General features: G+C 33.1%; 1 protein-coding gene across 1 annotated transcript in view; it reads right to left on the reverse strand.

Annotated features, from left to right (window-relative positions):
• The window catches only part of LOC145050362 (MADS-box transcription factor 23-like), a 32516-nt gene extending 16209 nt beyond the window's left edge, over positions 1-16307 (reverse strand). Inside the window, exons 1-2 of the mRNA XM_078998623.1 lie at positions 16099-16307; positions 10545-10623 (exon numbers count right to left, since the gene is read on the reverse strand). Of these exons, the coding sequence (XP_078854749.1) occupies positions 10545-10623; positions 16099-16280 (261 nt within the window). The 5' untranslated portion in view covers positions 16281-16307. The remainder of the gene's footprint in view (positions 1-10544; positions 10624-16098) is intronic.
• Between the last annotated feature and the right edge of the window lie 367 nt (positions 16308-16674).

Raw genomic sequence — 16674 nt, forward strand, 5'->3', positions numbered from 1 at the left:
GGCTTCTAGCCAAGCCCCCTCGTAGGTAAGATATGCCTACCTAATTTTTAATATAGCTTTTATTTAAATATAGTAACGTTATTAGGACCTTATAATAATTATTTGAGCTATTATTATAGGTTATATAAGTGTCATTATAATATATTTTTAACCACTCGCGGTACGGGGAATCCAGTTTGAAGGGCTGCCTAGGTTGTTGGATTTCAGAAGTGCTATATGCCAAAATGATCTTGCCCTACGGTGTTTCATGTCTGGCCCCTGTCTGTACATAGTGGATGAAAAGTATTGTTTAACTCTTATATAATAGTAATAATAGCTAGACTATTAATTAGTCTCGTTGAACATTAGACTAAACTCTAGTGGAAATGATACCAGGTTTTGTCAATGGAAATTTGTTTTAAAGTAAACGAAGTGTTGTCCGAGTACCGAGTCACCACCTTTGCAGGTGAGTGCATAGTCCCTTTCATGAACATGATTTTAATACAAGTATTGATTGAAGTATTAATTATATCTTTATGTGCGAGTTAATTGATGTTGCCTGAAATACTGTAACGCCCGCGTTTCCAGGCTAGGCATTATCATTGATGTAATAGTCTAGGTTAACCCTTGTAACTTTTTTTTGGAGTATTAATGATGAAATATTTGAGTATTATGTGAATTATGTGTTTATTTTCTTAATTATTATAATTTAATGAATTAAGAATAAAATAAGCATCAAAATTAAAGTATGAGATAAGCCCGATATCTTTGCATAAATATGTAGTGGTCGAAACAAGGATTTCGAAGATATAAAGAATGCCGAAATCCGAGTTATAACGAAGAAGTTATGACCTGTCGAAGTTTCGCGACAGAACCGGCAACGTTGAATGACGTAAAAAGTGAAATTTACATTAGAGCGATATTTAGCCTTAGTGACCTAAACAAAAGTCATAGAGTTCGTTAAACCGAGAGCGTGCATAAAAAGAACGCCAAAATCTGACTTCGTATGAGTAAGTTATGATTTTTCGAAGTTTCGACTTAGCGGTATGCAGCCCGAATACTTGATTTGAGACCGAGCGGTTTTTAGCCGAAACAATCTAAATGAGAATCGAAGATCTCATTAATTGTAGTAAAACGATAAAAAGATAGGCGAAAACGGACGTCGGATGAAGAAGTTATGATTTTATAACGGAGTTTTCCTGTCCCGGCCTACTAAAAATAAATAATAAAAATAATGTAAAAATTAGCCGACGGAGTCTAAACGAAAGTTGTAGATCGTAGTCTCACCTACGCGGGGATATAAAAAACGTCGAAAACGGAGTTCATATGAGGAAGATATGAATTTTTGAAGTTTATTAAATATTTTCGATATTTAATTTAAATATATATTAACCGATATTATCCTTGGGGGAGTCAGCGACCTTATCGTCATTACGCCCAGCATAATTTCATATTACGCCCAGCGTAATTTGAAGTTCCAGCCCCTATAAAAGGAGGTCGAGAGCAACCGAGTTCATTGCTCATTTCTTCCCTTTTTCTCGCGTTTTTGCATCGTTTTTCGTGCAAGAATTATCCCGAAGCCCCGGTATCATTCCCGAGCCCCGAAGCAAGTCCCGAGGTCCCAAAGATCCCGAGAAGTAAGATTCCCGAGCCGAAGCTCTGCCTGCGAGGAGTCCGGTTTTTGTGAAGATCTTTCAGATCTACCGAAGAATACTACTTCTACAAGCCGTAGTGCTGTCCGATCATCTTCTGATCAAGTGAGTGTGTAGTTACTTTCTTCTAAGGTATAATTATGAAGTATTTTATACGAAATACGTGTTATGTGTATATTTTGTTGTTATGTGTGTGAATGTATATTCACTTTCTTCTATCTTATAGATCTGACTATTTCTCTATGAAATACATGTTATGTGTGTGTGCCTCATCCGTTATGTGGAAAATGTATTGATTGAGCATGCTATACAGGTTTTAAAACTATGTATAAAAAATGTATATTTTATCTACTAATATGTTGGGTAGAACATGGGTAGATAGTTGGTGTGTAATAAACAGATGAGAGGCCTTGATGTTGTTTTGATCCAGTCATCTAGCGGAATTTAGATGACGACCACGGACTTTTCTAGACTGTCCAATGGAACGCTAGCAGGCTCATAACCTGTAGGTGTTAATGAACTTGGGTGTTCATTCGCTGTATTCCATCCCCCTCATGGTTGCCTTATTTAACTTATATTGCTGAGGAACCCCCGAAGCATGTGTTGTCGCCCTGATGAAATATTCTTAGACTAGGTACCTTATGTTAGTTGTCTTAGGGACGTAAAGTGAAAATAACGAGAACGGGTAATTGGGTTATTGTTGGTTGGTGGAAATTAAATATAATTATTTATTGTGGGTTGAAAATCCTATATGCTCACCAGGCTCCCAAACATGACCCACTCAGTTTATTTGTATTACAGGAAGTGGCGCAAGGGCATAAGATGGATGAACCATCAAGTGGTTTTATTTACAAGTCTGTATATGTATATATTTGTTGAATGACTTGTAATGTTATCGTTTATGCTTTATGGTCTGTATCGGAACATGACATCCCGAATTTTGATTATATAATGAAAATACATTTCTTTATGAAATGCTTTGGTAAATATTATTTTATCATACTTTGTTTTTGGGAACAAATTCCGCAACTCTTTCAAATCAAATGGATTTACTCTGAAATTATTTTAAAAGCATAAATGAAAATCGGTCTTTTCTGGCCGAGATTTTGGGGATGTCACAAATACGTGTTAAAGAACATACCTGATTATATATGATGATTTAGGATAAAGAGTAAACCTAAATTAGTTATGAGGAATATTGGGTAGTATTTTCTTACGAGTACGCGCAAGTTATACTCAGAGTGTAGAACTTTAGTATATGTCATTGATCCGAGAGCATTGATTAGACATAGTCATTGTCCCTAGTCCGAGAGTATGGATTGGACATAGTCAATTGTCATTAATCCGGGTGTATGGATTAAGACATAGTCAGTTGTCCTTAGTCCAGGAGTATCGATTAAGACATAGTCAGTCGTCCACAGTCTGGGAGTATGTATAAGACATAGTCATTCGTCGTTAATCTGGGAGAATGGATTTACACATAGACACTTGTCCCTAATCCGAGAGTATGGAATGGGCACAATTATTGATCCGAGAGCATGAATTAGATCCGAGAGTATGGGTTAAGTAACAGGTAAAATTCAAGGTCCGAGGGTATGGATAGTCTCGTTGTAAGGATTAACGGGGTGGGGTAAGAGTTGCTTATATATATATATATATATATATATATATATATATATATATATATATATATATATATATATATATATATATATCAGTGTTGCAAATATCGGCCTAGGCAGCCGATTAATTGGCGCCTAGGCGCTTGACGGTCCTCGACTGTCGACGTTTATAGCTAATCGGGCTATATAATCGGAGGTGGTCAAAGTCGGTCAAAGACGGGTCTAGGCGGGTCTAGGCGCCCAAATCGGTCAACGAAAGTCAACGCAATTTAAAAAAAAAAGGGCAAAATTGTAAAAGATTTAACAAATGCTTCTAGGGTTGCTTCCGTTTTCTCATTTGATGCAGTCAAAATAAAATCGATTAAGTATCATTCTCTCTGTCTCTCTGAACCACGAACGAGAATGAACAAAGGGAAATCGATCGCATCTTCTTCCGTTCACCTTCGACAGTCTCACACCGTCGTTTTTAGCTCTGGCCCCCGGTTCATCATCTCCTTCAAGCAACGATGCCGCAGTCTCCTTCCAAGCTTCAGTTCACGACTTCAGCTTATCGATTCCAAAATCAACTCTTGAAGTTTATCGATTCCAAAATCAACTCTTCTTCCGACTTCAGCTCCTCTTGTCAACACTAATTGAGTTATCCAGGTTCATTTTTTACTTCTAACTCTTCTTCCGACTTCTCACTTATCGGTAGCATGTTTGTTGACCATGGGTTAAGTCCCAATGGTGAAATCGATTGAGATTAAGAAAATAGAATAGCGATTACATAAAAGCTCGTAATCTCTTATGAAAATGTTATGCAGGCGATAGCGAATCAAGGTGCACACCAGCTGTTTGATGTTTTGTCACAGTGAAATTTGATTCACAATTGTTGGAGGCTACAGCGTTCAAGATTGTGTTTTCTATAGTTTGTTCTTTCTTATGTTCTTTTATCACTTCCTTTCAAATATCTGAGTGGTAAAATCCCTTCTGAAATTTAGGATATGGAGACATTAGAAGTGATTGATCTTGAAGGTAATTCAATTCACGAGTGTTCGATCAATTGCTTGAGTGAATGTTGATAATGTTGATAAGGTGCCACAACTAGTTGATAAGGTGCAACAACCTGTTCGATCAATTACAAGGACAACTTGCTGGATTTGTTGTTGATGAAGCACATTGTGTAAGGTATAACAATGTCCGATTCTACTTACTCTTATGATTTTATACTATGATATATAAACATACATACTCATTATTGTTTATTCAACAATTGGGGACATGATTTTCATCCAGATTACAAAGTGCTCGGGTGTCTAAAGCAGAATTTTCCAAATGTTCCTGTGATGGCATTAAGTGCTACTAAAACAGCTTGGAAAGTTAGCATGAGATCGATTCAAAACCTCATTAAAAGTTGGTTATTAAGATGTATGAAGTGATTGAGAAAAGCAATGTAATAGTTAGTTATTTAGATGTGGTGTATTAAAAATCAAAGGGTTTTTTTTGTAATCATATTTTCATGTTATAATGTTCTATTTATGTTATATTTAATGTTATATTTAGTGTTATATTCTTAGGATTAATGTTATATTTATTAAAAATTTAATAATTTTTTAATAATTAATGGTCCCCGATTAATCCTCCGATTAATCCTCGCCTAGCCGATTAATCCCTTGATCCCAGTCCACCGCCGAGCCTACGTCGAGCGTTTTCTGCAACCTTGATATATATATATATATATATATATATATATATATATATATATATATATATATATGGTGAAATTGTATATTTTGTGAGTTCTAAATTATATATATGATATAACATTGTGGGATTTAAATCCCTGTGTACTCACTAGGTTTCCCAACCTGACCCACTCAAGCTTATTTTTATCATAGGTGTCGATACGAAGTTACATTACACTGAGAGATTAAAGAGATGTATATCACTAGTGTAAATGAATGTAAGTTTTGTTTATGCTTATGTTTATGTATTGACGATGACATCCCAAATGTTTTAAAATGAATAAAAATACATTTGTTCGGAAATGTTTTGATAACGTATTTATCATGGTTTACTGGGAACAAATTCCGCAACATTTTCACTAAAAAGGTACTCTGATTTTTATAAAGCATAAACAAAATCGGTCTTTTCTGGCCGTGAAAATGGAGATGTCACAAGAGGGTTGGTCATTTCTGTCAAATAGGAAGGTTGGTATTATAGAGGGGATCGTTAATGGAATCCATGAAAGGTGGAGAGGGAGATTAAACACGAGGAGAACACATTATTTACTTGTGTTTAGATAAACAACTTGTTTCTTGAAACAATGAGTTAATTGCCAAAGAATTTCAGGTTAGCATATGATTTTATGTTCAACTTTATGTTGGCGATCACCATGACATTTTATATAACTGGAATTAACATAGTGATCATCATGTCATTTTATATAATTGGAATTAACAAGTGAGCTAAGTCGCTTCATAATTTGTATTATAATATATGTATTGGTTTGTGCGAATTGCATGCATATATAAGATCAAATCAGAAGTCGGTTCGACGACAATCGAGGGTCCGGGGGCAGCGCCCCTGGGTCCGGGGTTTCCAAGGGGGGAAGCGCCCCTAGCGGGTCCAAGGGGCAGAGCTTAGTGGGAAATTAGGATTATTGACGGTGATTATGGTAAAACTAACGAAACACGTTAGTTTTGTTAACCCTAAATCCTCATTAATATCCGGATTACCCTGATTTGCTTCCAAAGAAATTAATGATGACCCAACCCTAATGAAACCCTAATCTCGTTTATTATATAAACGGTTCTTTCTTCTCATAAGAGACATACAAAATTTAGCTCTCATTTTCTTCAAATTTTCACGAATCTTTCTAGCAATTTTGCTTACGATTTTTGTATTTTGTATCGTAAGTATCCACTTGGATTATCTTAGGTTGAATTTCTTACAACCCAGACATATGGTAGAATTATCAGAAAGTGTTTACACGATCCAAGTTGGTATCTAGATCTCTACCACAAACATTAAATTTCTAACACTTTATACTACATTTTTTCTTCTAGTATGGTGGTGTGTAATTGTGTTATTTTGTTTAGAATATGTAATAGTATTGGATTTGTACTTTTATAGGGTAATATTTTGGATTTGTATTATTACAAGGGTTTATATATTGGATACATATTATTATAGTGTATTAGAAGTTTAAAATACACATCAAGTTTAATATAATTTGTTAAAAACATATTCAAGGAAAAGCTATAAAAAAGTGATCTTTGCTAATAAGACTTTATATTCTAACCTAATTTTGCTAGTCATTTTATACTCTTGACCTCGTTTTATCAATCTTCTATATACTTTAATAATAAGAAAAAGTTTTTATTGTTGTTTATTCATGTGTTTTAACAAGAGATTTCTTTTTAGGGTTTTTTTCGTTTGATTGACATCTCAATATTGAAGTTTTTTCACTAGTACGACAACTATGAAATTCGTCATTTATTTGTTAGATTGAAATGAATATTTCGATTATGGAAAGTCAAGATTATATATATATATATTTGATTCAACTTGATTTAAAACCTCATGTTTTGTGAGTTTTTTACCATAAGATTGTAATTTGAGAAAGTATTTACTAGCATATGGCATTTTAAAATTTATTATAGATAATTTTAGTTTTGTTAAACAAAAAAAATCCAAATCTCATTTACCTCACACGGTCTTCTTTCTCAGAGCGTCTTCTTTCTAACCCATCGGTTACTCTGTCTTTTACCGTTTTATTTCAACATCGACCTTCTTCCTCAAATTATAATCGGTGCCCCATCCACAGTAATCATACACACTCATTGTCAATATGCAACCTATGACATTCGTTTCGGTCTCCTTCTGCATCTATTATGTTTTTTTAACTCTTTACTCGAATTCTAGAATCATCGGTTCGCTCTAAAAACAACTATAATATTGTTGTATTCCCATGCCTAATAATCCATTACCCCCAATCATCAATTTATCAAAAATCTCTTCTTAACCTCTCACACTTCAAGTTTCTTCATACCAATCGTGAAGCTTTAGTACATTCAAATCCCCTTCAGAACTTTGAGACAACCTAGAACTTCCTTGCAGAGGGTATCTCAAGATAGTTTGGGAACTTCAGCGGGAACTTGTAGCATGAAAAATCATCAAGAAACATGATATTTTTGTAGTTCTAACAAGACCAATATTAATGATCTTTCATGTTTTGTTTCATTGAAAATCTTTGTTGATTTAATTGGAATATAATTTAGTCATCTTTGTTTTAAATAATCAACAAAGCTTTGTGATCTACTAACTTGAGTCCATGAAATCCGATTCAGATTCTAGAAATTGAAATTTTCTATTCATTCATCATTCACATGTAAAAGATTATGAATATGAAAGGGATTAGCTATAGTGTGGGATGTTGTGTGGTTTGAATAAAATAAACAGTAATTATAAAATTAAGAACAAACTTGTCGGTTTATATAAAATTACCATATTTTTCTAATTAAAATTCACAGTACTATGAATTAGTAAATATTTTCTAAAAGTACCACCCCGTGGTATAAAGTTCACGTTTTGTTGCGTATCGAGAACCTATTGATCTCATGGTCCATTAAAGAAAAGCAAATAAATGATTTGAAAGCATCATCATTACAACTTTGTTTGTATGTATATAATAATATTTTTCAAAATGTCTTGAAAGAGACTAGTGCAACGACTGTATGGTTGAAATTTAAGAAATTATGAATGACGAAGAGCTTATACTAAAAGCGACACTGGTATTTTTATCATTTTATTTAAGGTGGTTATGTTTTCAATCATGTGTCCAAGTTTATAGAGATTGTTGCTGATTTGGAGAACTAGATGTTCAACATGAAGGGGAAACATTGGGATTGATTTTGTTGTGCATTTTTACCAAACTTTGTGACGTTTGCATACATATGCACCTGTTGTATATGCACATTTTTTTCGAGATATTTTTTTTACGAATATGTTTTTATAGGACCAATTTGGTGTTTTATGTCACTTATTTTTAAAAAAATATTATTACAAAAAGTTTGCATTTTAAGAGTGGATCGTAGGAAAATATAAGTTTGTCAAAAATCTTGACATTTTCTCTCTCTCTCTCTCTCTCTCTCTATATATATATATATATATATATATATATATATATATATATATATATATATATATATATATATATAAAATAAAAAAGTTTTTGTCACCTGTCACACTCTCATTGATTTTGCCACATGTCATTTTGTGATTATTTTCAATTAATTTTTTTCCACATGACATTTTTGTGAATTTTTCATTTTATTAATTTCCACTTAATATTAAATGTAATAATTACAATAAATGTAATAATAAATGCATATCAATTTCATTAATTGATTTCTTTCTAATTTCAAATTTTCTAAATTAAAGTTTCATTAGCTTCTTTTGTTTATTTATCTAAATTATTTGTTTAATTTAAAAGAAAAACAAACAGTTTAATTTTAATAACTCAATATTTTCTATTTTTTTCTTATAAATTCAAACTTAAGAAAATATTTAGAATTTCATATATTTTTTTTCTTTAAAATGAACCAATGTAATACATGGGTCTTACACCTAGTGTGTGTGTGTGTGTATATATATATATATATATATATATAGTATGTGGCAGTTAAGTGTTCCTCAGTGGATTGATTTTGACTTCCTTCTCCTTTGATGTATCTCAACCTTTCAAGATAATGTTGTTCTTAGGTGTATTGATGTGACATTTTTCACCATAAGTTGGGCTTTATGGGACCTAATAAGAAAAGTGATTGGTATATAAAAATTTGATTTTATATATAACAAGTTATGTTGTATAGAATTGTAAAATACAATATTTTAAAGCACAAATTGTTATGTATGAAAAAAAATATTATGTACGAATCAACTCCTATCAAAATGATAAAACTTTTAGTTGCTTACTTAGACCACACAATCTTTTATGTCTAAATTTATTTTGTTTTTTTTGTGTTGAAAGTCGTAGTAAGGGCAATGTGTTTGGCTGGTACAGTGGTATGCATGGTTTTGTAACCTTTTTAGGGACTATATTCCCTTATTCCCCATATGCTTGCTAGCCTATTTAAATAATAAATTAAATTTTTTATTCAAAAAATTGTTGGTGAATTATTCTCACTTTACATTCTAAGATTTTGGACTACAATCTTATAACATGTTGTTAGGATATCTCAAATATCCCATTATGGTGGTCATGGTGACTGGTTGGTGGGCAAGATCGCTTGGCGATGTCCCTATAAATGTGATGGGCTAACCCGACTAATTTGTGATACGTTGAGTTCGTGGGGAGTCAACTCAGGGCAACTTAACTCACTTATAATGGGATCAATTCCAATTATACATCAAAAAAAAAAGATCAACAGGGCTAAAGCTGATGAGATAACTCTTCAGAAACCTTTTTGCAACTTTTAGAAAATTGTTATATCGTGTTTCTTATCCGTTTTCGGGTAACTAGCTAGTAGTATATCATATTTTATTACCAGACTAGGTGTGAGACCCATGTATTACATGACTTTATTTAAAAAAAAATAGATATGAAATTTTAACAATTTGAGAAGTTTTAATTTATAAGAAAAATGAGAAAATTTTAAAATTATTAAAGTTAATGAGGCTTTAACACATTGAATACATTACATATATAAACCCTTTCTAATAAATACCTTACATATTAAATGTGGAATTTTAATTTAATAAAAATGAAAAATACAATAAAGTGACAAATAGAAAATAGAAAATTCTAAAATTCTAAAAAATGACATGTGTCCGAATAAAGAAGAAGAGGATATGTGACAAAAAGATTTTGATTTATTAGGGAGGATTTTCATGATCTCTAGTTCTAGAACAAACCTTATACGAATTTAGAAACAAGTTCTTGTTTTTGCCTTAATAAAAAGTTTCTATCTCGTTTGGATTATCCTATTACAAAATTCCTGATACCTAGACATAATATTGTCAAACTATTATATATGTGCTACCTAAGTATGTTTTACAACTTACTTAGCTAAGAAACTTAATCATATTAGTGACAATTAATATCCTCTTGATGCATGCCTACTTTTATATGTTACTCATAAGATTGTCATTATTTATTTATGTTGCATTATGTTAACTACATGCATCACCATTTTATATATAGCAGAAAATAATAATAATAATAATAATAATAATAATAATAATAATAATAAAAATAAAGCTATCCTTGATGATGCATGAAATTGATGGAAAACTAAAAAGACAATACCTTGACTTGTGAAGAAAGATTTAACAGTTGATGATTTTCCTCCTTCATTTTGTCATACCTCTCGGTAACTATTTTCATGCTGAAAAGGATACATCAGAAGATTAAAATATGCATGTGTATGTTATAACTTAAAGAGTAAATTACTTAAATCATCCCTATGGTTTGGTGAAAATTACATGTTTGGTCCCTAACTTTTTTTTGCACTCGGAGCGTCCTTATTGTATGATTTTATTGTATTCTTAGTCCGTCACTGACATAAAAAGACTATACTACCTTTTATATTTATTTTTCATATTTTTAATTTCTTTCATTATCTATAAATTTAAAAAAATAATGTCGATTTATATGTATAAGGTTCCACCACCACCACCATCACTAAAAGAACCAACAACCACAACCACTACATCCTCTGTTGTCAAACACCACTTCTGTTAACTACCATCAACCAACCATATTTAAAACAAACCAATTTCAGATACTCAAAGTGTAACACCAGTTTTCTAGAATGGATCAGTTAAAGACTTAAAGGGGGCCAACGATAAGGTTTTGGGGGAAAACCTTATGCCATGATGTGGTGTGTTGATGACCACGACATGGCATGGGACTTAAATTAAGAGTATATCCTGATGAGCACCATGATGTGGTAAGAGGGTGGCCACGACATGGTGGTTGTTGCAGCTCAAGCCCAAGATTTTTAAGGTTTCTCCCATATTTAATGACTTTAGCTCTTGGATTAGGTCATCTCCTCCATCTTTCATCTCCTCTTTTCAAAATCCTAACCTCATTTCCATGATTACGATCTTGGTGGCTTGATCTTGAGGTTGTTTTCTTGATTTGTTGAAGCTTATGAAGGAAGGAACTTCTTCTTGGTGTAAGGAAGCAAAGAGCAACTCTAGATGCATCATCTTCTTCACGTTTCTGAACCTTTGGAGGTATAAATCTAGCTCCTTGAGCTTTTTCTTTTGATATTCATGTTTATGGTCATTATTGGTTAATTTTGGCCCTTTCTTGGATGCTCTTGGATTTTAGGGAAACTCCAAATCTCATTATGACACTCTTGTTGTCGTGGACTTCTGATTAAGTGAGAAAAAGGTTTTAGTTTGAGTGTTTTTGATCCCATGCACAAGTTTTAGTCATATTAAGGACTTAATGGACTTAGGGCTGTAGATCTTGCTTTAGGGGTGAGGTCCTAATGGATAAAGTTGGAAACTTTATCCATTAAGTCATTGATAAGGACTAGATCTAAAGTTTTGGGCGTTGATCTGTAAGGATTAAGCTCTTAATGAAGAAATAAAAGATCTGCAAGTAACCACGACATGACCAATGAGGGTTCACAATATGGTGGAGTTCAGATTTATGTTAATGTTGTCCTGACATGCCCACAACATGGCCAACGAGAGCCCACCATGTGTCGATGTCCTGTATGTCAACTATTATTTCCTAACATGCCCATGATGTGGCCAAGTAGTCTCCATGTTATGGTGGTTGTTGACCTTGGTTGATCGTTGACTTTTGTTGACCGTGACCGTTGACTCTTGACTAGTTTGACCTTGGGTCAAACCTGAAGGATTTTAGTTGTTAATGGAGGATTGATCTTTATTTTGTGTTAGACGGTTCATGGGATTGATTAGTTCAAGGAGTGAGAGTATTGTTGTGCTTCTTCGGTTCTTTGGTTAAGGTGAGTTTCTCACTATGCCACATATGCCATTGTATATCCTTTGCATAATAAGATAGAAGCACTGTTAGAGTACGAGCATTCTAGTTGATTTAAATACTTCCTTGATATGTATGTGTAGTATACGACACTTGGTGTCATTTTACGCTAGACTGTTTTTGTAACTCTTGTATGAAAGAATGTGGTTGGATCACAACACTTGTACGAAAGGCTGTGGTTAGATCACAACATTTGTATATTTATGAATGGTTAGGATAATGTTAGTTTTGAATTGTTGTTAAGTTGACAAACTAAGGGGTCGTATGTAGTCCAAGTTAGATAGCTTGAGAAATTTTGGTCTGACGCCTTATTACATGGTTCTTGTCTGATTTATTGCTTTCGGGCAGACCACTTGTTCGACTGTCTATCTTGTCTCTGACTACATCTAACTTTATCTATTGTATGAAAGACCAGGATCTAGCTCCTGACAACTATATGAAAGACCAGGATCTGGCCATGTATATTGACTTGTTATGTACGTTGGGCTAGGCCATTTATGATCAGGGTTGGGGCCGTTATACTCTTTGGGTTGGGCCCGTTATGTTTGATGCATGCTTGTGATTAGGAAAGCAGGTAGGTCGGCTTTAGAGACAAGGACTTTGTATGGATGCATTGTATATATGTTGGAATATGTGGTATACTTGGAAACTCAGTAAACTTTATTATTATAGTTGTGGATAAAATGTTTTGCAGGTCGTTCATGAGAATAACTCGACGGGATGGTACACACGTATCGAAGGTAACGATTTCCGTTGTCCTGTAATTCAACTTTGATAACAATATGGTTTCAAACAAATGAATGTTACTTACTGCTTTTAAGTTAAAGATTTTTAATCGGTTAACCTGATTTCAAGTGAAAAATCTCTTTGTAATTTTTGGGACGTTACACAAACCTTAACTTTGACGCAAACAATCCAGAAAAAAAACATATATAAAACCTATATGAAAACAACCAAGAAAAACACAAACCCTCAATCTAATCAGAATGCGGCAAAATGAGATTGTTCAAATCGAAAATCCCAAAATCAATTTGCTCAACTATAATCGGAAAAAAGAAAAAAACACAAAGCCTAAACTATAGATTGCATCTAGCTTTACCGTGGTAGTTATATTTTGAATGGAGAAAAGAGAAGAATGATAATGGCAATGAAACCAAATAAAGAGGGAAGAAAAGAAGAACTTCAATCGACCTTTAAAACCATCAAAAAAATGGAGACGATGATAAAGGAGTAGACGCAATGCACATAGATGAAACCAAATTGCATCTAGGTTTAGGGGCGAAGAGGTGGAACGACATCGGAGGATCCGTAGGACAAATGCTAGGGTTTTACTAATATTATGGGTTTTTTTAGAGAAGGTAGCGATGGTTGGTGGGTCTGATGAAGGGTTTTTAACCGATGAGGAAGGATTGAGAGAGGTGGATTCTGATAGTAGGAGGAGTCAAGATGGATGGAGGTGGTGGCTTTAAATACACGATGAAGGGGGATGTAGAGATGAAGGGTTAAGAGATAAAGGGTGAGGGTCGATTCCGATGACAACTGGTAACCGATAATGGTGGATGGTTCCAACGTTGAAGCGGTGGCAACAAAGGTTGTATAGGTTATTCATTTCTCTAAAACTGACAAGGGATATATAGGTGAAGAGGAGGGAGATATACGTGTTACTTTATTATTTTATAAATAATTTTATTTAAAAAAATAAACAATAAATTAATTAAAAACTAATTAATAGAGGCAATTTAGTTTTTTAAGGTATAACAAGGACCAACACCGCAATAAAAACACAGTATAGTATAGGGATGATCCGAGTGTAAAATAAAAGTTAGGGACTAATCGAGTTATTTTGACCAAACCATATGAATGATTTTAGTAATTTACTCTAACTTAAGTAATGTAACACAATGAGACCTAAGCCTCCTTGGAGATTGTAATCTATATACGTAGTGCATAAAAATAGGGATGTGGTTCGGGTCGGAACCGACCCGAACCAGACCGGACCCGAATAACTCAAAACCCAAATTGGATAAAAATTTGGAACCGAAAACCGGACATATTATACTAATATGGGACCGGTTTGGTTCGGATAATACGAGTTTCAGTTTAGTTATTAACCTGAAATGACCGAAATAACACATACATTATCTTTTGAACTGAAATGACCTAAATAACCAAAATAAATCGAAATTACCCGAATAACCCAAATTTATAAATCATGAAAACAGAGCGTTAATGGTTGATGACAATCTGCTTACGTACTTTCTTATAAATAACAACAATCAGAAATGTGTTATACAGTTTAGAACCTCTCTCCTAGTCATATCAGAAGAAGCAGACCATTCATTCACTAATTCATTCATTTTGCTCAAAAACAGTCTATTTTTTCTTAAGACATGTTCATCTCTAGCATATTATGTTGGTGTTGTTAACCAGAAACCTACTCATTAATGCAGGCAACGTAACGATGTTTATGTAAAATAACTAAAAAGTATGCTCATATTCAAGATGAACTTATTACTTATGTATTTTTAGTAAATATACGTAACTTTAAGTTTTTTCTAATTCAGAAAAATGCAGTGTTGATGTTTATTTTCTTGATATTACCTCTACCGTGCATCTTTGCTCATTTCTTTGTAATTTCTTTTGGAAAGACATATATAGGAAGAAAAAAGAGATCAAGTGATTATTCAATTTTCGGGTTGGTCTTTTGGCCTGATTAAACTGTTATTCGGTTAACCTAACCCGAAAGACCGAAAACCAGAATTGGGCTAAAATAGATATCCGCGAACCGATTCAAATAACTTATTCGATCCTAATTTGGGTCAGTTCGGTCCGGGTTTCGGTTTTTGTTAGGGTATTCAGTCCAAATGCACATCCCTACTTAAAACTAATAATATTTTCATCACCACAATGAACATTAAACATACAGCAGTAACCTCCGCTTAAAATTAAGGTAAGCGTAATAAGCAGCTAGTCATAATTACATACTGTCCATGAAATTATGGAAAAAATCATGTTGTTTTTACGTTGCATGAAAGTCTTAATAACTATAGTTTATGTTCTATAGTCTAAATCTAAAGTTCTGTGTGTTCTCAAAGATATCTAAATCCTAAACTTGCTAAAAACTTGAGATCGATGTGCATCAAGTAATTAATAAAACTTTATCTTTTTTTTTTCACGAGTACTCCAATCTCCAGCATTTCGTGTCTTAGGTTCATGAAAGTTCAAATATCACAGTGAGATAGCAAAAACTTACACCTGAATGCATATAATGTCTATCTGCAGATGTATATTAACCATCTTTCATTGTTGAGATTATCTCTTATTTGCAATTTATGTATTTTCTGTTCTTTATCCCTTATTTTAAGGGCTTCAAACGTTTCCTATATTATCTAGGGTTCTCTTTTCTTTTCCAGGTTATATATATATATATATATATATATATATATATATATATATATATATATATATATATATATATATATATATATATATATATATATATATATATATGCCTTCTGATTCAATTAATAAGAAAGCAAGTTTCAATTTACTACTGTTAAATTTATTATTCCTAAACAACAACATTATTCAAATCAATTGATCAGTACTACTACTACACATGTCGATCAAAAAAAAAAAAAAAAAAAAAAAAGTAAAGTGACATCCTTTATACTCTACAAACCGTATATTATATAATTGCAGGTATAGATGCCCTAGTTTTTTCCTATTTGCAGAAATGACAAACTAACATTTGCGCATAACCAAGGTCATATATACGAAACTACATATATAGTTCAAGCAAGAGATGTATATATAATAAGTATATTAAAGTTGACTAAACCTTGAGCTAGCGAATTCGTGGAGCTTCCCGGTGCTAGAGAAGATAATGACTCCGATTTCAGCGTCGCACAAGATAGCCAACTCCTTAGCCTTCTTCAATAATCCATTCCTTCTCTTAGAGAAAGTAACTTGCCTGTTGGTTGAGTTATCAATCCTTCGAATCACTATCTTCCCTCTCCCCATTAATTAGTAGGGTTTCAACAACCCGCTTTCGATCTGTTGACATTAGATCAAGGAAATTAAAAACAAGAAGCAAAGAGAATCAGGAAAAAACTGAGAGTATACATATCAGTGGAGAATCCAAGAAATCATTATTCATCATATAACAACTATAAAAAGATGTAATTCCAAAGTTTGCTATATCAAAGATTACGTGTCTGGAAGATCATTTATGCAAACAGGACAAAGAAAATACTCTGAAAACAAAGGGTACGTGTGGATTACATATAGAAAAAGCTTACTAATTTGAGCTTAATTAGCGTATTGAAGATTCTTAGGGATCGGAGAAGGAGTTCTTATTTGGGCGTGAGATAGCAGTTCTATTCATGGAATACGGACAGCTAAACTAATCATTAAA

This window comes from Lactuca serriola, chromosome 5 (genome assembly GCF_051521515.1).
Source record: "Lactuca serriola cultivar US96UC23 chromosome 5, Lser_US96UC23_V15, whole genome shotgun sequence".
NCBI classification, from domain to species: Eukaryota; Viridiplantae; Streptophyta; class Magnoliopsida; order Asterales; family Asteraceae; genus Lactuca; species Lactuca serriola.